This window comes from Salvelinus sp. IW2-2015, linkage group LG7, assembly GCF_002910315.2.
Source record: "Salvelinus sp. IW2-2015 linkage group LG7, ASM291031v2, whole genome shotgun sequence".
Lineage (NCBI taxonomy): Eukaryota > Metazoa > Chordata > Actinopteri > Salmoniformes > Salmonidae > Salvelinus > Salvelinus sp. IW2-2015.
The window spans coordinates 15,358,355-15,385,545 of record NC_036847.1 but is presented as its reverse complement, the minus strand read 5'-3'; the positions used below and the strand labels follow the sequence as shown (position 1 = coordinate 15,385,545).

The 27,191-nt window shown below is 42.7% G+C and overlaps 1 protein-coding gene across 1 annotated transcript in view; it reads right to left on the bottom strand.

The window, feature by feature from the left end:
- The window catches only part of LOC111966931 (plexin A3-like), a 143,128-nt gene that overhangs the window by 55,996 nt on the left and 59,941 nt on the right, over positions 1–27,191 (bottom strand). The window contains 6 exon segments of the mRNA XM_070444325.1: positions 616–816; positions 12,476–12,590; positions 19,612–19,711; positions 20,532–20,688; positions 20,918–21,041; positions 26,741–26,841. Of these exon segments, the coding sequence (XP_070300426.1) occupies positions 616–816; positions 12,476–12,590; positions 19,612–19,711; positions 20,532–20,688; positions 20,918–21,041; positions 26,741–26,841 (798 nt within the window).

Here is a 27,191-nt window from a genome sequence, read left to right as displayed (position 1 = left end):
ACATCCTGTGACTGGCTAATTATTTTACAAGATTCCCTGGGGTTACTGAGACAACCAGATGGGTCACAGAAGGCAGCCGTCTGTAACATTACTACGAGACAGAGGGAGTAGGAGAGAAAGGGAGAGAGAGAGGGAGAGAGAGAGAGAGAGAGAGAGAGAGAGAGAGGGTGCTACGGAGCGAGAGAGAGGGGTAGAGAGGATACTCTCAATGTCAGCTCTTTGACATGCCACATGTTTCACTGGGATTGAGAAAACAAGTTTAATGCTCTGAATTGATGTCTTTGCTGATTTTGCGGATAACGTTTTTTTGTGATCAGTGACTCAATGGAAAGTCACCTTGATTTTTCTGCCTATTATTTCCATGAGACAGAGAGGAAGAGTGGGAGAGGGGAGGCATACTCTTTCTTTATACAAGCATTAGTAAAGGACCTGTGGAAAACTAGTTCAAAAGATCGGTATAAGAAAAAATAGTTTTTACACTGGACCAAGAACTCAAATCCAACAACAATTCACATAATCTTTAACAGTAAATACTGTATAAATAATAACATTCTGTAGGGCCTGGAAATAAGGCTGTCAGTGCGGGTAAGTCATAATTATAGGCCATGTACTCACTGAGGTGTTCTGGCACTGGATACATGAACTGTTGAAGCGCACAGCTGGGATGCGTTGCATCTTTCCCTGGATGTTGAACACACACTCATAGTTCTTCTGTCCAGACTGAGGCTGAGGGAGGTTCCGGGCTCGCAGCGTGATTGGACGAATGATCCCTGCAGGTACCAGGATGTCACTGGTGGGCAGGATCTGGGGACAGCCCTGAAAATCAACAAACAAAGTTACAAATGAACACAGCTCATTTTCTTTGTAAACTCATCAGAATACGGGATGCCAGAACTGAATAATAAACATAATCATTCATTAAAACTTGGTCTCCATAGCTAAAGAAAATTTATTGATTCCAGTTTATTGAGCGGAGAGCAGCAGTGAGTTATGTCCATTAGCAGCTCTACTTCCCAACAAAGCAGAGGTACAGCCAACCAGATGTGAAAGATCTGCACAGAGGCCATTAAAAGTGGAATAGTTTGAAACCAAAGCAAACGGAGGTTAAAATCCCTATTACACAGCTGTTGGATCCATCTCTGATTTTATGAGCCACAAATCATACTGATGAAGCGGGAAATTAATATCTTCCTTAGTCCTGCATGTCTGCCTGTGCTAGGGAAGTGAGCACAGCTCCAGAGCCCAGTTAGGGTCCAGGCATTTATTAAAGGGATTACTAGTGACATTGCGGGAAAGAACACATAAAGAATCTCGGAAGTCACAGGAAAGTCACTATTGATGCAATGATTACAATCCGAGAAAATTGCTGATGTMCCCATCCCCAACCGAGATGCCACAGCAGGCTAATGTCCCTTCAGACCCCCTGTGTATTAAAGGATCTTTAGAAATAATCTGTTATCCATTTAGCGCTGAACAATAATCAAGGAGGCTGTAAAAGCAATTTGCCAGACTGGAGGTGATAAATCAGAGGCCTTGTCTGGGCAGGTGGAGGCGGCAAGCGACGAGGAAGGCGGTGGGGCGGAGGGGAGGGAGAGAAGCCTCTGTCTGCAGGAAAGATACACCGAGCACCAGCCAACACCATGGTAACAATGATGCAACTCCACAGCTCACACAGCCATAAATCTTGCATCTGGCAAGCGATTTGTAAAGGTTTGTATATTGGTGCATCAATAAATCTCATTTTCATATTCTGTGGATGAAGAGAAAGATTTACTTCCTGCAGGGAGGTGGTGGTGGTGGTGGGCACAGGTGGTGGTGTTAGCAGGGTTCTGCCTGCAATATGAATCCGATTTATCAGCAGRGCCATTGAATAACCTCCATCTCCATAGTGAGGACAGAAGGCTTCAGACTGGAGATGGTTAGCCTTTTGGAAATGATGAATGGCTCAGATCGCTTCTCAATGCTGCTTTATCAATTGGCAAATTGACGTTCAAAACACCAAATAGATCCACTGATATCACGTATGCCACATTGAGTCATCAGGGACCTAGCCTCAACACCTGGTTTGCCAGAAAATACTAAATCATGTCCAGTATGACAAATGTATGCATCAAAGGTAATGTGAGTGAAAACATTTCTGAATAGCAAAACTTTCCCTGGTAACAGCCAAATACATTTGACCACATTTGTCCATTTTGACTGGATTCAAGAGAGGTCTGCCATGGTGAAAAATTAGATGAGACTAGCAACATCCTAGCAACCAGGCGATGGTGTACAGTAGCACATCTCTGATGGCCTAAGAGCTACTATCTTTGTAGAGAGCTCTATTCAATGGCTGACATATACAGTAGGTACAGTGGATCTGGTTACTTAGAGCCTGCTTATTGGATTTCATGGCTACCTACATCAGAGTAAAAGTAGCATCACAAAGATACTTTGAGAGGTTGGCACAACAGAAACACATGATTCATTTAACAGAGTAGTACAGTCTGTGACATATTTTAGGCGAGGACTCATGATGGAACTTAATGGGGTTTTTTTTCAATTATTTGAGTGGACACATTATAAAACCCCAAACTACTATTACATTGCTTCAGAYGTACTTATTTATGCTTCTTTTATCAGAAAAGCGAGAGTGTGTTTAATCCAAAATGTATCATTCTATTGGCCATTCAAAATAAACGTAAGCTTTCTCTAAGTCGCTACATAGAAATCCTGGTTGAGAATGAAACGACTGAACAAATGAACAGCGAAACAGCACAGGAAGTAATTGAAAGAAATAGGTTTTGATGATGTTTTACTGGTAATGGGGACATACGTAAATGCCAACAAAATACCTTTTTGGTCAGTGTGGTGTGTGTGTGTAACCTTTATTTAACTAGGCAAGCCAGTTAAGAACAAATTGTTATTTACAATGARGGCCCGGATGYCGCTGGGCCAATTGTGGGCAGCCCTATGGGACTCCCAATCACGGCCGGATGTGATACAGCCTGGATTCGAACCAGGGACTGTAGGTAGTGATGCCTCTTCCACTGAGATGCAGTGCCTTAGACCGCTGCYTCCATGTGTGTGTGTTAACTATTTAACTGTACTAGTATGCTTAAAAGGCCGCTAAAATGTTTAAATATCGGTTATCGGTATCGTTTTTTTGGCAAGGAACATATTGGATATCGGTATAGGCCAAAAATGTAATATCGGTGCATCCCTATAATGAATACATCATTTAAATATTCAGGTTGGAAAGGTTGGAAGGTTGGAAAAAGTATGTGAACCCCTAGCTAATTGGAGTCAGAAGTCAGCTAACCTGGCGTCCAATCAATGAGACAGATTGGAGATGTTGGTTAGAGCTGCCTTGCCCTATAAAAAACACTCACAAAATTTGACTGTGCTATTCACGAAAAGCATTTCCTGATGTGAACCATGCCTTGAACAAAAGAGATCTCAGAAGACCTAAGATTAAGAATTGTTGACAAAAGTATCTCTAAAAGCCTTGATGTTCATCAGTCCACGGTAAGGCAAATTGTCTATAKATGGAGAAAGTTCAGCACTGTTGCTACTCTCCCTAGGAGTGGCCATCCTGCAAAGATGACTGCAGAATGCTCAATGACGTTAAGAAGAAGCCTAGAGTGTCAGRTAAAGAAATCTTTGGAACATACTAACATCTCTGTTGACGAGTCTACGATACATAAAACACTAAACAAGAATGGTGTTAATGGGAGGACACCACAGAAGAAGCCACTGCTGTCCAACAAAAACATTGCACATCTGAAGTTTGAAAAATTGCACCTGGATGTTCCACAGTGCTACTGGCAAAATATTCTGTGGACAGGTGAAACTACAGTTGAGTTGTTTGGAAGGAACACACAACACTATGTGTGGAGAAAAAAGGCACAACACACCAACAACAAAACCTCATCCCAACTGCAAAGTATGGTGGAGGAAGCATCATGATTTGGGGCTGCTTTGCTGCCTCAGGGCCTGGACAGCTCGCTATCATCGACGGAAAAATTAACAACCTAAGTTTATCAAGACATTTTGCAGGAGAATGTAATCTGTACGCCAATTGAAGCTCAACAGAAGTTGAGTGATGCAACAGGACAACGACCCAAAACACAGAAGTAAATCAATAACAGAATGGCTTCAACAGAAGAAAATACACCTTCTGGAGTGGCCCAGTCAGTCCTAACCTCAACCCYATTGAGATGCTGTGGCATGACCTCAAGAGAGCAGTTCACACCAGACATCCRAAGAATATTGGTGAACTGAACAGTTTGGTAAAAAGGAATGGTCCAAAATRCCTCCTGACTGTTATGTAGATCTGATCCGCAACTATGATGTCTAAACCGGTTATTATCCTGGCTGGGTTCTGTATATGGATGTATGCTCTATAACTGAATTAGTTGGATCCTGGGCTGGGTTCTGTGATTTTTGATGTAAAACTGGTTAGTTTATCTCTGGCTGGGTTCTGTATGATGTCTAAACTGGTTATTTTACTCTGGCTGGGTTTTCTGTATTTGTTGTTAAAACTTGGTTATTATCCTGGCTGGTGTTCTGTATTGATGTTTAAATCTGTTATTATCCCTGGCTGGGTTCTGTATGATGTCTAACACTGGTTATTATCCTGGCCTGGGTCGTTGATGTCTAATGTTTATTATGCTCTGGTGGGTTCAGTATGATGTCTAAACTGGTTATTATCCTGGCTGGGTTCTGTATGATGTTACTAAACTGGTTATTATCCTGGCTGGGTTCTGTATGATGTTTAAACTGGTTATTATTCCTGGTCTGGGTTCTTGTATGATTGTTCTTATACTGGTTATTAGGACTGGCTTGGGTTCTGTATGATGTCTAATACTGGTTATTTATTCTCTGGCTGGGTTCGTATGATGTTAACTGGTTATTATCCTGGCTGGGTCAGTATGTAAGTCTATTTACTGGTTATTATCCTGGCTGGGTTCTGTATGATGGTTTATAACTGGTTATTATCACTGGCTGGGTTCTGTATGATGTTTAAACTGGTTATTATCTGCTGGCTGGGTTTCTGTATGATGTCTAAACCGTTATTATCCTGGCTGGGTTACTGTATGATGTTTAAAACTTGGTTTTATCCCCTGGCTGGGTTCGGTATGATGTCTAAACTGTTATTATCCTGGCTGTGTTTCTGTATGATGTTTAAACTGGTTATTATCCTGGCTGGGTTCTGTATGATGTCTATACTGGTTATTATCTGGCTGGGTTCTGTATGATGTTTAAACTGGGTTATTATCCTGGCTGGGTTCAGTATGATGTCTAACTGGTTATTATCCTGGCTGGGTCTGTTATTGATGTTTTCTAAACTGTTATTATCCTGGCTTTGGGTTGAGGTTGGATGTGCCAAAGGAGGGTCAACCAGTTATTAAATCCAAGGGTTCACATACTTTTCCACCCTGCACTGTGAATATTTACAATTTACACGGTGTGTTCAATTAAGACATGAAAACYTATAATTGCTTGTGTGTTATTAGTTTATGCAAACTGTGTTTGTCTATTGTTATGACCTAGTTGAAGATCAGATCAAATTTTATGACCAATTTATGCAGAAATCCAGGTATTTCCAAAGGGTTCACAGACTTTTTCTTGCCACTGTATATTTTGTTGCGAATGCAGCTAGCTAGTTTAGCCTACTCAAACAATAGGCTCAAACAGAGTGATGCTATGCTAGCTAGCTGGCTATGGCTATCCAACACTGGACCTCTTCCAAGTCAAGGTAAGGTTTTGGTTGTATAAATTTATTGCCATTGGGACCAGCCGGTGTAACTGCTAAACTTCTTGCTGACTGTACACTGTACTCCATCATTGTAGTGGGTTTACTAACAAGTTAATTCTAGTAGCTATGTTGACTATGGCATTAGCTAATATGGTGACAACGATGTAAGCTGTGTGTAGCGGTTAGCGGATATGATATGAAAGTTTGGCTTGGAAAGTTTTTTTTACRTGGTCAGTGACAGCTGATGTGTTTTGCACTGAAGTCCACAAGTGAAGTGAAAACGTGAGAGGAGGAGAGCATGTAGACGCGAGAAGGAATTATACAAGCAAAAATATCATGCTGTTTGTATGTGATCAGGGCTGTATTCKTTCTGCCGATTGTGTTGAAAATCGTTTCTTAAACGCAAGTAAACGGAATGAAACGGGGATAAACATACCTGAATTTGTCCAATGGAAACTCTTGTTTGTAACTGTTGAACTAATGATTACACCCTAGATCAGCTAGATGTAGGCAAGAGCGTACAATGTGGTCCCGTGTGGCTCAGTTGGTAGAGCATGGCGCTTGCAACGCCAGGGTTGTGGGTTCATTCCCCACGGGGGGACCAGGATGAATATGTATGAACTTTCCAATTTGTAAATCGCTCTGGATAAGAGCGTCTGCTAAATGACGTAAAATGTAAATGTACAAGGCGGTATAGAATCTGTCACTGTCTGTCACCATGATTACTTTAATTTTCCTCTCGACCTTGAACGTTGTAAACGTTCAATCATAGGCTTGGTTGTAGCAACCTCATGATGGGTAAAGTGAAAACTTGAGTCTCATGTAGTAGCTTAAACCTATCAATGTTACATTGAGCTGGGTGAATGGAATATGAATGACAGTCATCCAATATGCTGTAATAGCCATGCTCATAACAAAAGATTTGTCCTCCCTCATCTTAAACCGCATGACTGCCACTGCTGGCTATGCTATAAGACATGTAATACATGAGAGGCTAATGCAATAAGCCATGTAATAGAGGAGCAGTCCCTCCTCGGTGGTAGGCCTACAGTAAAGTAARAGTATAGTCTCTGAGGCAGCTGTATATTCTCCCCCAGCAGGGCCGTTCCCTAATGCTGATTAGCACCCCATTAAGAAAGCCCGGGAGTTTACAGCCTGTTGACAGGGTTTCCATTAACCTTATTGTGCATATCCCAGTTATCATACAGCTAAGCACTTTTCTCTGTTGAAACATTAAAAGCCAGAGACGGTAGTGAGGTATAATTTTTCTCTCGCCTTCTCTCTCTCTCTCTCTCTCTCGCTCGCTCACTCTCTGAAAGCAGTGACTAGCAAAATCGGGCTGTTGCTGCTTACATATACGTACATTTCTCCGTCACCATTGCTTAGCCACTGTTCTTTCCCTTTTCTATTTCTCCTCTCTTAATCCCATTTACAGTCTCCATTCGCTGTAATCCTTGAAATGGGCTCCCTACGCGTGGTAGAAAAAACCACAACCATCCAAATCATCTGAGAGCTGCTCCAATTAAACGCTAGCTACACGGCAGGCTCCTAATTCTTCCTAATCAAACTCAAACTAGTAGCTTCTAAACTCAACGTGGGAAATATATGGATTGAACACTGTCAGTTTGCTATTCTGGACTCCAGCATCTTCTACAATTTATGGATAGATTTTTATTTTATTTTACTACTAATAGAAAAGCAACCATCTTAAAAAAAAAAGAACTGTTATGATATCATAGCTGACATGGAAATAACCCTTGATGACAGAGAAGGATTCAAGCCACTTTGTGCCACAAAGACCGGTAGACTGACGCAATAGAAAGTTCTCACATATAGGCTGTTACCAATAACAAAGCATGCAGGGAACCAATCTGATCTTGATGTTTTACTTGCAAAGTGTTTTGTAGCTTATCTTTCTTGTTTGGCATGTGAAGAGAAGACAGGGGGGGGGGGGGGTTCTTATGCTTCTCCTCAGTGGGTTGTACAGTGGCCTCTGGTAACACAGTGAGTAATGGGCCAACTTGATTTCTGTGGCCGTGGAGGGGGCTCGGTAATGGGCTGCTGGTGACAGATGCACACAGTGTCACTTCCTGTCTTGCTGAGGCACTGAACCTCTTTTGCCGTCCCCACCGCTGAGTGCCAGGACCACTGCCATGCTTCCTGCCGGGCTAATGGCTCCTCGGTCACTCATCCCATAATTAATTACTGGGCCATCACTCGTTAATAAAGGGCCGTCCCACTGAGACACAGCACCGAGGGGAACAGAGGGTTGTTTTCGAGAGCCCAGCAGAGCGCTGTTTGATCTCAGGGGCCCTCTGGGAAAGGCCAATATGAAAATGTGTCTTTGAGCTCTCACTAAATATTAGGAGTCCCAGTGAGACGCTCCCCCTGAGCTGGCGAGGAGCTCCCTTTAAGGTTAAAGATCTGCATGGTGTAATTAACTTTAGTGTAATGATTAATGTGGGGGGAAATGTGGGACGGAGCAGGCAGCACAGTATCTATCTGCCAGCCTGTCTGTCTGTTGGGCTCTGTAGCTGGCTGGCTGGTGGGGCCAGAAGATTTTCTTAAGATGGAAAATCGATTCCTACTCCGATACTCTCAACTGAGGAGCTGAGGCTGAGAATAAAAGAGCATCCTTGGCCGTGAACAACTCCGCTATCTCTCGGTTTAACCAACCAATTAATGTAGTAAATAAGGAACCTTTCTCATCACAAAGCCTGTTTCCAAACTCTGTATGCAAGATTTGGACTCTACCCTTACATTTGCAGCACAGCAACTTTTTAAACCCATATCAGGTTTCAGTCATTCAAAACATTCCCCTCTCAGAAACCAAACAGTTTACGGCTGTTGGTCCCCACAGGGATGACTTTTCCCACCCTAATGAACCTGGTGAAGGACCAGTAATGAGCTATATATCTCATGTCAATAGTAGTCATTATCACATCACTGAATACACCAACTAATGACGCTACCTAATCTAAATGACAACACATGACTAAGGGCAAGAACATTTAACATTTGCCTGTAGATACATACAGAATGAAACTTTTATTCAGGGGGGAAGGGGGTTGCTTTTTATTTCTAATTTCCTGTGAGCCTTGCATCCTTGTGGAGGACAGTGAGTTTGGACAGAGCTCAGTTCTGATCCAGTCCTATCTCTCTCTGCACACTCCTGGAATGAAGTAGGTCACTGTGCTGTGGATTATACAGTAGGATCTGGCGGGCTGGCGTGTCCTTGGAGAGACATGGGGGAGAAACCTGTTCAGAGCAGAGCAGCACATCTCCTCCCCCCAGCCCATAGCCCTCTCTCTTTCTGTTTGTCTGTTTGGAGTGCCCCCGCTGTTTCTCTGAAGCACCTCTCCAACCCAAGGCCAACAAAGCCCTGGTAGCACATTGGAGAATAGGGCTGCAGATGAGACACGCTCCACCGACACAATCACACACATGCATATGCAAACAGAGAGATAGACACACTAGAGGGCTACATTCCTGCGGGACCTGCATGTCCCGACAAAGATCATTGCTTCATGGTCTGTATTTTTTGACCTGCGGTTGGGAGCGGGCGGTCAAACAGACAGCTTTGGGATTAAAATATTTGTGTTGTCCCGCAAATCATTTGGAAACGGTTGTCTTTCTGCTTTGTATGCGCTAGCCTAGGCCAGGAAGGGCAACTCCAGTCCTCTGGGTCTGATTGGTGTCACACTTTTGCCCCAGCCCCAGCTAACACACCTGACTCCAATAATCAACTAATCATGATCTTCACTTTAGAGTGTGATTAGTTTAATCAACTGTGTTTGCTAGGGATGGGGGAAATGTGTGACACCACTCCAGGCCCCCGAGGACTGGAGTTACCCATCCCTGGCATACCTCTTGTATTAAAAACACATCTTTGTTGCATTATTCACACACTCAGAATTCGCTGCTTCAAGTTAGTAGCCTACCTCTCCTCTCCTAGTTGGGCGTGCGAGATCAAGTGTGCCTACTATATGTGTAGTCTACAGGTTCAGTAGCCATACATGGTGCGCGTGTGGTCTCAATTCAATAGAGCAGGCTATAGCCTATGCATGGACGGAGAAGAACGGGGCAGTTAGCTATCCAAGGAAATGTACTTCACAAATATGATTAGCCTCTAGTTTACTATATTGTCTAGAAATAAATATTGGTCAACCATATTTGTCTCCGTCTGAAAATCGTCCCTCCCCTAAAAGGTAGGCTATAAAACGTAGCTCACGAGAAAGTAGGTYAATGCACCAATTTGTAAGTCGCTCTGGATAAGAGCGTCTGCTAAATGACTTAAATGTAAATGTAAAATGTAAAGTGCAAGTCTCTCCAACTCTTCTCTCTTGAAACTATGTCTAGCCTATTGGCTGATATTGCCCAGTAATACAGATAGCCTATATAATGGGTCATGTGAGAACCTCTGCTAATTTAACATTTTCTTTGGTTATTTATGCACATTTTGATATTGCCGCGACCATGGCTGGCAAGTGAGCTGCGTCACATTCACCTAAAATAACATGGATATATAACGTGGGAAATAATGTGGGACTGCGGTTGGTTCCGGAACCAGTTCTTGCGGTAGCGAGTGGGAGTCAGACAGAAAGTCAGCGGGTGTGGGCAGGTGTGGTATGAAAAGCCGCTGGTGGGAGCGGGTTGAATAAATCAGTCCCACACAGACCTCTAACACACACACATATGCACACAGAGACAGAGATAGACACAGAGATAGACAGAGATAGACACAGCACGCACACAGATCCACACACTAATATCTAAAACTTAAAACCTGAACAACTGACATTTACCACTGGACAGAAATACTATCCGTTGAATAGACCACTGTGCTAAGTACAAAAAACGCACTCTGGCAGCCGGCCTACGTCAAAATAGATTTTCCCCTCTGCTTTACTTTACAGCAAATGACAGTGAACTTGTTTAATCACAACATACCAGTCCAAGCCTACTTCTAAAATCCTCTTATGATATGTGTGCTCGTTTGTGAATCACCCTCTCTTTCTCTGTGGGTGTGGAGGAAGAGGAGACAATACTGACCTGCTTCTCCACCATATTCCCCCTCCAGTATCAACAGTGCATGAGTCACTCTTTTTCGCTGAGTAATTCCTTTTTTTTCAAGGGAGATAAGGAGATTGTCAAATGTGGTGCTGGGGGCAAGGAGGCTGGGGGAGGCAGTGACGGGCGGGCTGGCACATCCCTGCCGCCCTGCTGCTGGCTGCCTCTGTCTGATAAGCCTAGATAAGGCATCGCTTTGATGTTCAGTTAAGTGTCAAATTAAAATGTGCCAAAAGCCGAAGGGAGTGTGTTTCCACCCCCCTGTTACAAAGGGACGCTGCTCCTCTTTTCTCTTAACTTCTCTCCCCTACCCCCAGTCACCCCTGATCCATATTCTGAACAGAGATGGCTCTTCTTGTAAAGTAAGGTGGTTGTTAATTAGGGGATGTATTCTTATATGATGCTTGTATTAGTCTCCAACGTCTGTCAAATTACTGTTTCATCTTCTGTCTCCAATTCATTACGATTCATCCATTATGATTCTCCTGCTAAGAATACAGAATAATGAGGGCAATTTGCTTTATTCTGTTTGTTTCAACGTTCATTGCTAATCTATCAACATTTTGTGTTATCAATCATGTTTGAACAGAACATGGAAGTTTACAAGCTGGTAGAATCTTCTGTGAGAAGACAACAACAGCAGACTGGGGCCTGTCTGCAACCCAGTCATATAAAGGGTGTTAAGGTTCTGTATGGCATCTCTTGCTGAAAAACAACCACCGCAATAAAGCTACAGTGTTAAGTCTGAGCCTCTCAATACCCTCCTTATATACTGCTGCCCTGGGATTCTCAGCTGGTCTGTGGCCCAGTCAAGTGTGTAATCAATGTGTTCTGAGACACTGAGAAAGAGAGCGAGGGGGTAAGGATTGATGCAAAGCCATTATGAGATCCAGCCTTTTTTTTGCGCAATTACTCTGGTGTCACTCTCTGTCACAGTAAACCATAAATTGGCCTAGTTTGATGGTTTGACACTCTCAGGGGCATTGGGGAATGAGCAGAGGCATATAAACAATGTAGGTTTTTATATATAACATCAAATAAATACACATTGTTCCAGATATTATGACGTACAACGGAAATAAAAAAAACGTATTGTTAAACCACATCATAGCACATTAGTTTATTGTTAACCAAGAAGCTAGTGACCTTTCTGGTCAGTTCGCTAGTCAGCTCGTGCTCTTCTTTACTGCAATTTTTTTGAGGGGAATACTACAACCCATCTTAAAGTGCCTGCATGTAAACGAAGGAAATTACATTTGCTTTGAAAAGATGGGCGAACAAAACTTCTATGGTTCAATATGACAAAGAATGCCAAGTTTACGACTGAATTGGACTTTAAGACCACTCCAGCAAGTTACTTCCCAAACAGTGCCGACAATGTGTCCCGGTCGTAGTGAATGCTCCGATTGTGTGGATCACACACACAACATTGGGACCAGTGTGTTAGACTATGGGGTCAGCCAGACCTAGGTTCACAGGACCATGACCAGGTTGGATTCTCCACGGGCTGTAAAGGGCCACAGCGCTGAGGTCATATGAATAATAAAAGCAGACAGGCAGCTCCATGGACAGCCTTCCTGTCACCCCGGGGGCCTCATCCTGTGTTCAGTCTGCTGTAAGATGCCATTCATTAGTGTCTGTTTGGGGAGTATAGTCTCTTACCTCCACGCTGCTGACGCGTCCCTCCTGGAAGGAGCACTCAGCCAGGTTGTTGGTGCAGATGTGGCGGTATTTACACCAGTTGCAGGGGAAGGGGCTGCTCACACAGGAGGTGCACCTGTGGAGAGAAGGGGGAGAGGGTGAACTCTCAGATTTAACAGCCTGACTTTGACTAAAGAGATCTACTGTCTGTGTGGATGAGAAGGGCTGCCTACAGATCTCCTGGTCAATATGTCATCACCCTCTCTGGTAAGCCTGCAGGGCCAATGGGCTAGGCTAGCATCATATTCTAGCTGCCTTTCAATTAGAAGTTAGAAATGAATTACAGCCTGAAAAGCTGTTTCATCTGCAATCAAAATGATGATTCCAATTAAATAATGCATCTAAGGACTATGAAATACCTGTGGACAACTGACAGTCCCACCATCAACAATAGGCAACACGGGTAAACGTCAGACTCTCAACGCATTGTAGGAGGACAGAATAAAAAATCAAGTGGTTTCCTTCCATGCTCGTTCCACTCTTACTCTGAGCCTTTCTGCGTTCCCCTCCGCCCCTCCTCCGCACTAAAGCCTATTGCATTCTGAGCACAAAAAGGTCTGCATGAGGAGAGGAACATCCACTTTGTCCCATACTAATCATAGCCTTCCTCTGGAGGCACGGTTCAAATCCCCTTTGGAGGGTACTCAGCAGTCTGCTCACACTGACTCCTTAGCTACACTGCACTGTATAATCTCCAGGCTGACTGCTGCCTCCCTGTCGGTGTGGGGGATATCGGAAAGCATTTTGCAGGCAAGCCACATTTCATATACACCTGGAAATAATACCAAAACATTTTCAATACGGCGGACTGGCTACTTGTCGACCATGTTAATACCGCATTTGAGTCAGTGTATTCGTAGAGATTTACAATGCCTGCTCCACACATATCGTATACCTCAGCAGCCCTGACTCTTGTAAAGGGAATGAAAATGCCTGCTTTAACATGAGAACAATGAGTGCCAGTGGCTGTAGGCTGGTGCAGTGCTGCCTTCCACTGCAGAGGGAGGGGATTTGTTGTAAATACTGTGTGCAGATCAGCATGTCTTGACTGAAATATGCAATATGCTGCGTCAGGGGTATAAACTCCATCAATTCACTTTGGTCTAATTTCAGTGAAGCCTGAGAAACACAGCATAGCCAAAACTTGACACACTGATGAAGTGAGTTTCCTCCCTAACATCATTGCTTGGAAGTGGATTCAGTAGCCTATCGGAGTGGTGTTTCTGGAAACTGGTCAAATCAAATATTATTAATCACATGCTTCGTAAACAATAGGTATAGACTAAAAGTGAATGCGTACTTACGGGCCCTTCCCAACAATGCAAAGAGAAAGAAAATAGATAAATAATAGAAAAGTAATAACACATAATTGTCACGTAGAGAGCTTTTTATGTCTCTATTTTGGTTTGGTCAGGGTGTGATTTGGGTGGGCATTCTATGTTCATTTTCTATGTTTTGTATTACTTTGTGTTTGGCCGGGTGTGGTTCTCAATCAGAGGCAGCTATCGTTGTCTCTGATTGAGAACCATACTTAGGTAGCTTTTCCCCACCGATGTTTTGTGGGTAGTTATTTTCTGTTTAGTGTTTTGCACCTTACAGGACCGTTTCGGTTTCATTTATTCTCTTGTTATTTTGTTKTAGTGTTCTGTTCTAATAAAAAAGCATGAACACTTACCACGCTGCGCTTTGGTCCACACCTTCTTCAACAGACGACCGTTACAATAATAATACAAGTAATAATAAATACACAATGAGTAACGATAACTTGGATATATACACGGAGTACCAGTACCAAGTCGATGTGCAGGGGTATGAGGTAATTGAGGTAGATATGTACATATAACTAGGACTATAGTACAGTTGAAGTCGTAAGTTTACATACACCTTAGCTAAATACATTTAAACTCAGTTTTTCGCAATTCCTGAGATCTAATCCTAGTAAAAATTCCCTGTCTTATGTCAGTTAGGATCACCACTTTATTTGAAGAATGTGAATAATAGTTGAGAGAATGAAGATGATTGAGAGAATGCCAAGAGTGTGCAAAACTGTCATCAAGGCAAAGGGTGGCTACTTTGAAGAATCTCAAATATGAAATATATTTTGATTTGTTTAACATTTTTTTTAGTTACTACATGATTGCATATGTGTTATTTTAGAGTTTTGATGTCTTCACTATTATTCTATAATGTAGAAAAAAAAAAAAAAAAAAAAAAAAAATATCCTTGAATGAGTAGGTGTGTCCAAACTTTTGACAGGTACTGTATATCTCTGAACTTTTATCTCCATATGAGCCAGGACGCAGCCTGAGATCCTCTGGCAGACCATTCCAAAGTCTAGTTTGAAAACTAAAGCAGACCGGGCATTTGCCATTAGGGCCCCTAGACCTTGGAATGATCTGCCAGAGGAGATCAGGCTTGCAGGTTCAGTGCCTCTTTTTAAATCCCTACTGAAGACATACTATTATAAAAATACTTGATTTCACTGTAAGATTTTAATTAGCTGTCTTGTTTCTTTCTCCTTCCTTCTGTCTTGTTTCTTTGTTAGTACCTTTATTTTATTTGATCATTTTATGATGTGAAGCACTTTGTTACTTGTATTGAAAAGCGCTATACAAATAAAGTTGTTATTATTATTATAATTGGAATGCCTGTGGAAAATATGACTGACAGGTAAATAATGGAGATAGGAAGGGGAGAACTGAGAGGTGTTGCAGGGGAGACAAGAGAAAGAGCCTTAAAAGGTGTTCTAGAGATGTAATAATTTCTTACCTTCCAGTCAGACAATAAGAAGCTTTTGTGCTTAAATGCCTAAAATGGCAGGGGGAGATACGGTGAAAGTATATAATCAGTCAGAGCTTCAGAGCAAGCTAACTTCCCTTTCACAGGTGATCATTATCCCTGAGGATGCAAGAAGGGAAGGAGCTCTTACAAAATTGCGGGAGAAGAAAATGGGAGCCAACGTGGCAGGGCTGGGGTGAGTGAGTGCTGTCCACCAGCAACACCAGAGGGGGAAACAATTCAAGGGCTAAATGTTCCCACAGGGTTTTTGTGAAAACAGGAAATCTGGCTTGGCTTCAGGCAGATTGCTCTGGCAAGGTAGGCCTCTGCCGCGGTTGCCATGGCAACTGGCGAGCCCTGCATGGATTATGTTACCCTGCTTCCTTACACTAGAGAATTGATCGTTGTGTATGTATTCTGCCAGCCGACAAGGCAATTTTATTCTCTGACAAGAAAACGCATTCATTTAATAATAATAATAAGTAGAGCGCTTTTCATTTACAGACGTAAATAACCAAGCTCTTTACATTGAGAGCAACCATTAAAATAAAAATTAAAAGGGCTCTACAAATAAAAGGGCTAAAAAACATTAAGCGAGAAATTAACAGATAGCTAGCGGTCTAGTACTATACAAGACACAGTAAAGGAGGAAACAAGGTCAAAACAATAGAACTCGACACTAACGTACAAGACCAACGACAGACACCCCAACAGAGATCACATTAAGTGAAAGCCAGTTTGAAAAAATGTTTCTTAATCTCAAACTTAAAGGCAGTGGTGGTCTGGGGCATGCGGAAGGTGGGAGGGAGCTCGTTCCAGAGCCGGCGTTCGAGACAGCAGAATGCTCGGTCACCCATTGTTTTTAGGCGTGTCTTTGGGACTGCAAGGAGTCTTTGATCATTTGACCGGAGTGAACGTGAGGACTGTTAAGGGCTGAGAAGCTCACTGAGGTATTGGGGACCAGAGGCATTTTTGAGGAATAACAGGACGATTTTGAAGTTGATTTTGAATTGGATGGGTAGCCAGTGCAGAGAGGCTAGAATTGGGGTGTGATGTGGGTTCTTGTGAGGACCCTGGCAGTTCTGTTCTGCACAAGCTGCAGCCTGTGGATGCCTTTTGAAGGGAGACCACCAAGGAAGGCATTGCAGTAATCGAGTCGGGAGGTGACAAGGCAGTTGACCAGCTTTTTCAGATCAGGTTTGGAGAGAACAGGACAGAGCCGGGTGATGTTTCTCAGGTAAAATTGTTTTTTGCAGACGGATTTTATGGGGTCGGAGAAAGTGAGGGAGGGGTCCAGTAACACTCCAAGGTTGGAGACGGAGGAGGACAGTTGGATGGAGTGGCCGCCAAGGTGATGGTATTGGTTTTGGTGTGATGGGGAGTGCCGATGAGGATTGCTTGTATTGTTGAGTTGTAGGTGGTTGTTTGACATCCAGGCTTTGATGTCATCCGGACTGCTGGTGAGGGTGTGTATGAAAGAGAGGGAGTCTGGAGTTGTTTTTATGTAGATCTGTGTGTCGTCAGCATAGCAGTGGAAGTGGATGGTGTGTTTCCTGATTAGGAGACTAAGGGGAGCATGTAGATGATTAATAGAATGGGGTCTAAGACGGAGCCTTGAGTGACGCCACAGGTGATCGTGGTGGGTTCTGACTTGGCATTTCCTTAGCCGCAAACAAATTATAGTAAGCATGTTTGGATGTGATGATGTCACGGCCGTCGTCTAGGTGGAAATGACCGGACCAAGGTGCAGCGTGGTGAGCGTACATTTTATTTTATTTAGAATGTCGCCAACAAAACAAGAAACAAAGAAATGACCGTGAAGCTTACGAGGGCTATAGTGCCACTAACAAAGTCAACTACCCACAAACACCAAAGGAAAAAAGGCTGCCTAAGTATGATTCCCAATCAGAGACAACGATAGACAGCTGTCCCTGATTGAGAACCATACCCGGCCAAAACATAGAAATACAAAACATAGAAATAAAGAAACTAGAATGCCCACCCTAGTCACACCCTGGCCTAACCAAAATAGAGAATAAAAACCTCTCTATGGCCAGGGCGTGACAGATGAAGACTGAGTTTGCCAGATTTTTCTATGTTAACGTATTAATCTTAAACTGTGAGGCATCATGTAAATTCAAAAACAATGGCAATATACACAAAATTCAGTATGATACTGAGTGTCATACACTCCTCCATGTCAAAAAAAGAACACTGACACACACCATCGACCCAGTGCTAACCGAGAGTCTTGTGCAGCTGAAGTGCAAATGCGCACATATGGCAGAAAAACGGTGCTGCTCCACAAACGAAGCAGAAGAAAGACGAGACCTCGGGCATGGAGCTCAGCACTTCACAGAAGCTGCAGCCAGCGAGAGGCTCTGAGAGAGGGGCTCCGACTGATCCTAGGAGAGATGCACAGTTCCATTGTTCTGCCTCAGCACAGATGTGGTCTGGAAGCCTGCCTGGCCCTGCCCTGCGTGAGGCTGCTGCTGCTGTTCCAGACCAGGACCATCTGAAATCATATTAGCCAGCAGCATCTGGCCAGCCTGTCCAGGACATTATCTGGTCATGTGTCCTGTGGTCGTATGATGGATAACAGCGACAAGGAGTATGGACATAGCAGTGGGACATCACTCTATGTGTATGGCATGATTGCCAGTTCTCATTGGTCTTGTCATTGTATTTATGTGTCTTCTTTGTATTTTTGCTTTCTAACATGACGAGTTTCTGAAAGTCCTTGTTGAAAATAATGACAATAAACATAACTTTATACCATCTACAGCAGTGGTCACCAACCTTTTCTGAGTAAAGATCACTTTCGCAGTCAAAAAGCAAAGCCGAGATCTACCACTCAATTTGTTTTAAAACATGACTTGCATTTTTTTTAACATTAACCTAATAAAAACAGTTATGTTGGAATGAGGTTTGTGCAGTAGGCAGGCCTAATACATTATCACAGCATATTGGCTAGATGTCAATATTGTTCTTCTCAGACCATATTATATTTCAGAACTTGAGCTTTGATGACAAAATAGAACAGTTGGTATAGCACCTGCGAGGCACAGCTGAGTATAAATTGAAATAATTCGCTTTTTTATTTTACTGGACTGATGGCACCTGCATTTCATGGTGATGGTGCTTTCAAGGCAACTGGAAACATGGAAAAAACTAGATAAAATCATGACGTCAGTGACGTTCGGGGTCGGAAAGTTGGGGCTCTAGAAAGACGGCAAGGTTTTCGACTTGGAATTTCGAGTTGGATGACCATTCAAAGCAATTTTTCCCAGTCTAATCTATTTTTCCCCCTAGTTTCCAAATGTCTTGAACGCACTGAAGTCGGAGATGTCGGTGTTACGAGTTCCCAGTTGTTTTGAACATGGCATTAGTCTCAGCGGAGGGAGGGAGAGAGCAGCAGAGGGCAAGCCTCTCACGGTCCCTGCTCTCTCCATTATTTTCTCTGGTGAGACTGACCAGAGAGAGGGGACACAGTTGTCCACCTGATGGTGAAACTCGAGTCACACCGCATCCGCATCTGCCTCAAGCACAAATTCATGTTGTTCCTGTGACCAGAGAAACTGAAATATTCCTTGATATTAAAATAGACATAACGAGCTGCTCGTTAGGTGTTTTATGTTTTGTAATAGTGTTGAATAAAAACAGTGACAGTGCTGAATAAAACATTAAACCTGAGCTCACTCATAAAAACAGCAGCTCTTTGCTGTATTCTTTGACAGTCTCTCTGGTCATTGTTTTAAAAGTTATGAAATCTCAGGTAGGCTAGTATCAAACTTCTAGGCATGGTGATTTGAGCTATCCAATCGGCCAGCGCAGTAGGCGCACTCGATTTAGCCACAGATCTCCTGGTCCACCAGGTAGGCAGAGTTTGTCTTTTCAGACAAATGAAATGGTTACAAACTTGCCTACCCGGTATGCAGGGCTTCTGAATCAAGTGTACCTACAGCCAAAAGTGCAACACGAATAATACAAAAAAAGAACGCAAGCCTTTATCGTCTGCTTTTCTATAGAAATGTTTGGTAATCGACTAGAAATGCGATCGACCAGTTGGTGACCACTGACCTACAGTATTTTTTATACCATTATAAAAACAACTTGACAAGGAGATAAATGAATGAAAAAACAGGTAACCTGTTACTTGTCAAGGCAGTTTCTCTGCCTGACGTGGCTACACAGTCCCATAGAAATCATCAAGTAACTTCAAGTGACGGACTGACCCAATCAATATGTTACTTCACTGAAAGCTCCTCTGTCTCTCCTCTCCTCAGAGAGATGAGAGATCATAATAGATAGATACTTACGACTGGAGCACGCTGCAGTTGTAGAAGATGAAGTCAGTGGTGATGAACTTGTGGCCTGTCTCCTTGGACTTCAGGAAGAACTTGACCACTCGCTTGTCACCTGAAATGACAAAAGACCCACAGTAAGCCAAACAGCCTAGAAGCTCGGAAACAATTATCCGTCCGTCTGAGATCCCATACCCCCAGGAAAATATTCTTCTTCTAAGCAAATTAAATAATGTGGATTTGTATAAAAATGTCTAATTGCTCCTGCCTTTTATCTAACATTTCCATTACCAAGAGAAGTGCACTTATGGTACAAAACAGGAACCCATGAACAGATGTACTATTTCATTTGAAGTAAAGGCCGCATCTCAACTAGCTCAATTATACCTGTAGGCCTGACTTCAAGATAATTGGCAAAGCATTTCTAGTGGACTTTAAATAATTGCCGTTAATGGAACAAAACACGAGCTACTGCACTTTTCAGGTTCCCATCAGTCCATCCAGCAAGAGGATTCAGTTGTTTTTCAAATGTTTTCGGAAAACACATTAAGGCCCATGTCCACAAGGCTCAGAAAAACCAAAACACTGTGTACGTCAGACACATTACAGCAGTCTGCACAAAAAGCAAATATGATACAACCCACTGAAGTGTATTAAAATGTATAGATAATATCATACACAAAAAGTATGGCTATAGTGATAAATATGATCATCAGAAAATAACAACATTATTATTCAATGGACAACCTTTGAACGTGGTCCTCTGTATCTCAGTTGGCTATGCCCGCATAGTGGGTTTGATTCCCGTGACCACCCATATGTAAAATGTATGGACACATGACTGTAAGTCGCATTGGATAAAAGCATCTGCTAAATGGTTTATATTATTAGTATTATTACTATAGAGTTATAGTGGTATCTGATAGAAGCTTTACCGTATCCCTGTGCGAGGGAGGGGACATCTCTGAGGGAGGGGGACATACAGAGGATCTGCCCCTTGGCCAGCACCTCCCCTGGGCTCTCTGTCAACTCCTCAAACACACACGTCACCCCGGCTGACAGGCTGGGCACGTTTACCACTTTCACACTCAGCTGGAGGGAGGAGGGGGGAGAGAGACGGGAGAGAAGCATATCAGGTGACAGGTGGAGTCGTCCCTGCGCGTATCCTTGCATCTCAGTGAAGGTTAGACTAACACCAGAAATCTTTAATGACAGCTTAATGAGCCAACTCCATATTGGTCATGTTGGGATTAGCTAGCGTCGTGCTTTTCTCTGGTGTGAACATTTTTTATTTATTTATTTATTTACAGCCTGTAATTACCTGGGTGGAAGTAGAGGTCACAGATATGTTGTTAGGTGTGACACTAATGTCCACACACTGGTCCAGCTCTGTGTTGAAATGCTGCGGCTCGGCCCACTTCTCACAGGCCTCCTGTCTGGAACACCTGGGATGAAACACAATGAGGTTAGGGGTCAATAATGATCACAACATTACATGCTGTACTACTCCTAATATGACACTCAGCTCAATGCAGTACACAGCCCGCAGCCATATTACTGGGTAAAAATCCATCCACTCCATTGTCCAACAGAGCACCGGGAGTCTGGCACAAACTTGTAACCTCTGGAATAAGATTTAGGTGTAACAAATGACTGAGGTGGTTTAAGTGGGCAGGTCAGGTATGAGCAGCATAAAAATTATACCAGTGTATGGACTAAGGTAGGGCTAAGATGGCACCAATGGATGGCGCCTCGCTTCGAGCTCCTACAAAACATGGCAGGTTTCTACTTTTTCTTCACACCTGCACTGTTGGAGCTCGGAGCTTAAGTATTTCACTGTGTACTGCCAATACATCTTCAACCCAGTGCACGTGACTAAATAAACATCTAATCTACTCTAATCATGAACACACATTTAGGAAAATACATGGAAATACCCCAAAATTACACATTTTGAAATATTCTGAGCCAAGCATCACATCGCAACAAACTTCAAAGATGTTTTTGTCACCAATGTCCCCATTGTCAGGTTAATGTTGCATAGCAGAAACTTTTATACTGCTAATTGACCTAATTTACCTGGTCTTGATGATTGGAACCAATTTTTTCATAAATCCCTATTGAAGCCAGAACAATGACAATTCAACCAAATGTTTTTTGTGACAAAAATATGATCAGGTTAATGTGGCACAGCAGCCGTTCTCTCTCTCGTTGCAGTTTTGTTTGAAGCCTGTTATTTTCTGCTGTGGAAGTGAATGTCCTATTTTTCTCCTTCCAGATTCTAAGGAGCAGCCGGATATTAAAACATTTATAACAGCAGCACATTTGTTAGACGTGGCGTTACCGTAAGTGCAGTTAAAAGTTTCACATGTTTAAGCTTGACAGCTGCACTGAAAGTGGCTGAGGATTATCCCCAATAAAAAACTCCTGCTTACGCACCAACCAGCCCTGTCCTTTTTACCATGTCCAATATGCCACTGGATTTTACTGCAGACGATTAGGGATTATTTCACATTGGGACAGACAGAGCAGAGCATGACAACACACAACACTATCTCACTACAATCTCCATTAACACCATGTCCAGAAACCATTAAATAAAATATTGTAATGTGATGAAAATGAAATATAGGGAAAAATAAACATCAAAATGAAATGAATGAAAATATAAACCGTTTTGTTCTGCCAATAAAATAAACTTGAAATGTGTCACATGCCTACTTATAGTTCACAGGCTCATCAATGCGAGAAAGCAGAAGCAGCGAAGCACAAACTTGATTTGAAGGTTAGCATTCAACTTAAGCGCGTGATAAGCGTGTCTCCGGAAGGAAATGTATTTTATTTTCCTTTAGAGGAACATCTTCTTAAAGAATTAAGAAGCCGCTACAGTTGCAGGGCTGTTTTTTTTTTACCCAAGACGCAACACACCATAAATGATTTGTTTACTTCTAATTAAAGCCATATGTCTGGGGAAAGAATGGGGGTAGGCTTAATAAAAAATGCAGGGCCTAGCACCAGACATGACTGCTCTCTGTAAAGTAAGTGAAACTGTGGTGCGTCTCCTCGCCAGCCAACAACAAACAATTCATATCACTGCGATTCTTCTGTTGCTTTGTCATTTCTTCTCATTCAGTTTCCAGGAATGAGGTTTAATTCAATTACAGTGCAGCCCTCTTCCTAGTGGAATGGCAGATATGTGATTTATGGTGAAACGTTGTCCCCCTGGGGTGGAGGTCCCTTCAGCTGCTTTCTTTCTCTCTCGCTCTAACAGCCCTGCAATGACGCCATGAGAAATCCAGGGGATCAGGGACCTGCATTAGTGACTATTCTTTGTGGGGACAAAATGGACTCAACACATCTTCAATTAGCAGGTGAGGAGTCCTCTGTAATATATGATCAAGTGAAATGGGGCTAGAAACTGTCAGAGGAGAATGTAGTGAGGCACTAAAGGCACTAGAGGGACATGGGTGAGAAACAGGAGATTGGGGGCTCACATTAACCCTAAGAGAAAGCCACGCGTTGAGCACATGGCTTCATTTAAACTTGAGAACAGGCTTTTTCTAAGGAATAAGCCCAGGAGAGTGGAGTAACTGATTTAGTCATTTATTTTGGCAGATAGGCTCCCTCCCTACATGCCCAATTCACCACTTCAGGTTACGTGAATTCTATTACCCTGCCCTCAAAGTCAAATGAATCCAAGGCCACATTCAAACCACATTATGACCTCTCTGTTCATTCTGACTCTAAAAGGCAAAGTTTCACCTTGTTCAAATGATTAATTGGACGGAGGAGATGAAATAAGCCTTTCATAACACATGTAAATGATCTACTAATAATGTCATTACATAACTAAAATGGCAGTGTTGGGGTTAACTGGGAAGCATTGGGACACAGAGACAGGATCAATTGAGCACATTAATTGATATGGGGAGGGTGGGGGCCATAACGGCCACTAAGGGTCTGGGTTAATTATCTATTTGACTTTGATTAGAGAGAAAGACAACACACGAGACAATCATGTCTGCTGAGGGGGCGAAACTATTGAAAGGGCAGTCACTTATCACGGCTTTTTTCACTGTCCGTTTTACTATTAACCTTGAACCATGTTAATCTGAAACACCTTCTCTCAAAGACATCGGACAACATTTTCAGAATGTGCATTTGCTGTTCTGCAAAATGTTGGATAAAAGAAAGGCTATCTTCAAACAGTAAACATTGCAGATGTTCCATATTACATTAAAAGCAAAAGCATATGATATTTTCATGTAATAGTAGTTGCTCTCAATTATCCTCTAATTATAATAATACGCTGACAATCCCAGTCTTATTTAAACTAAGGCAGAGGTACCTTCACCATTCAGTGAGCACTTTACATTAATAACTGAACAGATACTGACATATGATGGTGTGCTGTCATTTCACGGTGTGCTTTCATCATTTATAGAACATTAATGAAGTCTCTTGAGTAGGGGAAGTTTCCACAAGATAAATGCCACATGAGACATCCTAACCAATGCCCCCCTCAACAGATAGAGTAGCAGAGAAATCACTAAATAAGCCTGATTTGAATCACACTGCAAATCCATCTTCCAGTTTCCTGTTGTTGCCATGGACACAGACCATTTCCCAGGGTGCATTTTTTTTTCTCCTCTACCCTGGCTCGACTAACATGATGGCTCGAGGCTAAAGAGCCCTGGAGGAATAGCAGACAAAGCAGAGACAACAAGTAAAAGAAAGGGAAGCAGGTCAAAGCTAGTCTCCCAAACAAGAGTGTTTTTGGCAGGGGGTGTTTTTGAACAGCCATCTCCCATGGCAACCCATCTTCCCAAGGGAAGGGGAGCTCTGGCAACACAGTTTAAGAATTAAGATTTAACAACCCCAAAATTTCACTGCATCGTTTTTCGGAGCATCACTCCAATACGTGTCATAACAGTAGCAAGACAAGTGATAAGTGCCTTGATAAATGTAGATATTTCAGATCAGAGGAGCACATGACAACCCCCACCACAGTTTTCATATGAAAACTCATCATACCACCTTCAAAAGCTTGAGGCAGTGCATTCAGATTGATAAGTGCCTTAAATGAGGTCTTGAGAGTTATGTCACACAGACATACCAAAATAAAGCTCTCGATCCATGAAATGAGAGCAAGGGTTGAATGGGGCCATTGCAGACATCTGTGTTAAACACTGAAATATACAGCTGAAATAGCTACCTCATGATCAAAAAAGCAATATCCCACAAAGGACTCAAAATAGAAAACCTCAAGACCAAAAAAAAAACTGCTTTAGAAAGTTCAGTATATTATTAGTTTCATTTTAGGACCTGTGACCGCATCGATTGGCCTAGAAAAAGTAATATCGAAGATATCGAAGAAACCACAATGAGTTTTAGTAGTCTGGTCAGAAATTCTCAAAATTAAAGACAATCTAAAGTTGAGCACCAAGTAAAGTGTGTGCTGTCTGAAACTGTGGCTCATTGACTGGGCTTGAATAGGAGATGCCCATTGTGGTCCATGGAAGCGAGTCATCCCAGTAATTTGAGTTACCTCCTGCACATGAATGAGCAGTCTGAGGTTGCCTGGCCTGGCCTGTACCCTGCTAGGAGAAACAAAGCCCTGCTCTCTGTTTCTCATGGGCCCCAACACTGTGAGACGACACAACTCAGACTCCACCGAGCATATGACCTGAGTGTGTCTGCTGTCCCACAGACTGAATGTGCCTGTCCCCCATCTCAATCTGACCCAATCAACTTCCCTTTGTTTCTCTGTTTGAGCATCATAGGGGTTCAAGTAGACAGACAGCCTGACAGACAGCACGTTGAAGCCACCTAAAGGAGCAGAACACGAGTGGATGGGAATAGAAGCGGATTGTGTCACACTGGGATGACGCTTCACCAGAAAGGAACAGAGGTTGGACGTATGAATCAGGCACAATTCAGCCATTCAATCTATTCATCACTTTGCTTGATCTCACACTAATTGCGCTGTGCAGTGGTTGTCACAAGTTCATGTAAAAAATGTTGGGGATATCGCATTAATATGCAAACAAATGTCACTTTCAAACTAGTTTGGAAAAATCTATGCTAATTATTACATCATCAGTCCGAAGATTGTTATCTTGATTAAAGTATGGATGGCAGGGAAAAATATAAAAGCACTGAATTATTATTATTATTATTTTCTTTAATTGGTCGTCATTGAGGTCTTCAGAAAAAGAAAAAAAAACATCTACCTCTGGACATTATCTAGATATGTAACACAGTGACAAAACCAGACCTTAGTGTGAGAAATGTAACATAATGAAACAGTTTCAGGACTTTCCCATGGCTTGCTATTTAAAAGACGTGCTTACATTTCTGGACCTTTCATTGAAATCCACTCAGGGGATTTCTGCTCTACTTTATTAGTGTTACTTTGTTTTTCCGTTAATCATATGTCAGAGAAACCCCCTCCATATTGTGGCCATTACACTCAATAAATGAAAGTGTACACTATGCAGCAGCCACACATGCTTCTCCCTTCGCAGGAATACCCTTCTCCCCGTAACTGAACACATCACTCTGTCATGACGTACCCAGTCAATTAATCTACAGTGGGACTGGAGGAAATATTTGCCTGATGACAAGTAAGGGAGTGAGAGAGGAGTGGCAGAGGACCAGTAATATTTAGACATTTCCTGAGCTCCTACTAGCTGCTGCCCAGGGGTCATCCCAGGGGTCAATAGGAAGGATCACATCTGGAGCAGCTGTCACCTGTCACCTGTCACTTCCTATGTGGAGCGGACTAGAGCAGGCCAGGTGGACTGGGTGACAGCAGGCAGCTTCCCACTAGTTGGGCTGAACCCCGGATCTCTTAGTGGTGCCATTAAAAGTCCATAATAAACTGGCTGTATTGCTGCTAGACTGTTACATTCCAACAGCATCTGGCCACCCTGATGTTGAACAGAGCCTCCATTATTCTCACTTTGATTGGTATCAAATGTCACCTTGGAAATCTGTGCAGCAGTTCTGGAATCAATTAATTCTGTTAAAGTTGGCATCAACTGAGGCAACTTGATCACACAAACCAACCAACCATTATCCCCCCCCCCCCCAATACATTCATCTACCCTTACAAGATATGAATGTAAAGTGATCCACTTACTTGTTGTGAAGAACACACCATCCACAGTGGGGGTCTCCAGAGCCCAGACAGGTCTTGCAGGTGGTGTACTGGCCACAGCTCTCCACAGGTAGCCTGCTCACCTGCAGAGCACAACAGAGCTTCAGCTTAGCATCTGATTCAACCCACACACACCCTCACAGGCTCACGCTAGCACACTAGCACTGTGCTTTTCACACATACAGGTTTTTTTTTAAATGCGAAGAGAGTGTCAAACAAATCTAAATCCAAGCCATAACCGTGAATTTGTCACGATAGCATTAAGTTTACGTAAGATTTTCTGCTATGAAATAAAACAGAGTGAACATTTTATGCTCACAATTTTCATGGGTTTTGGGGCACATCCAAGCTTCACAGACTAAACAATTCCCCGACACGAGGTCTGAATCAATTTATTAAACTGTGGCTTTTGACAAAGACGTCTCGGATGCTG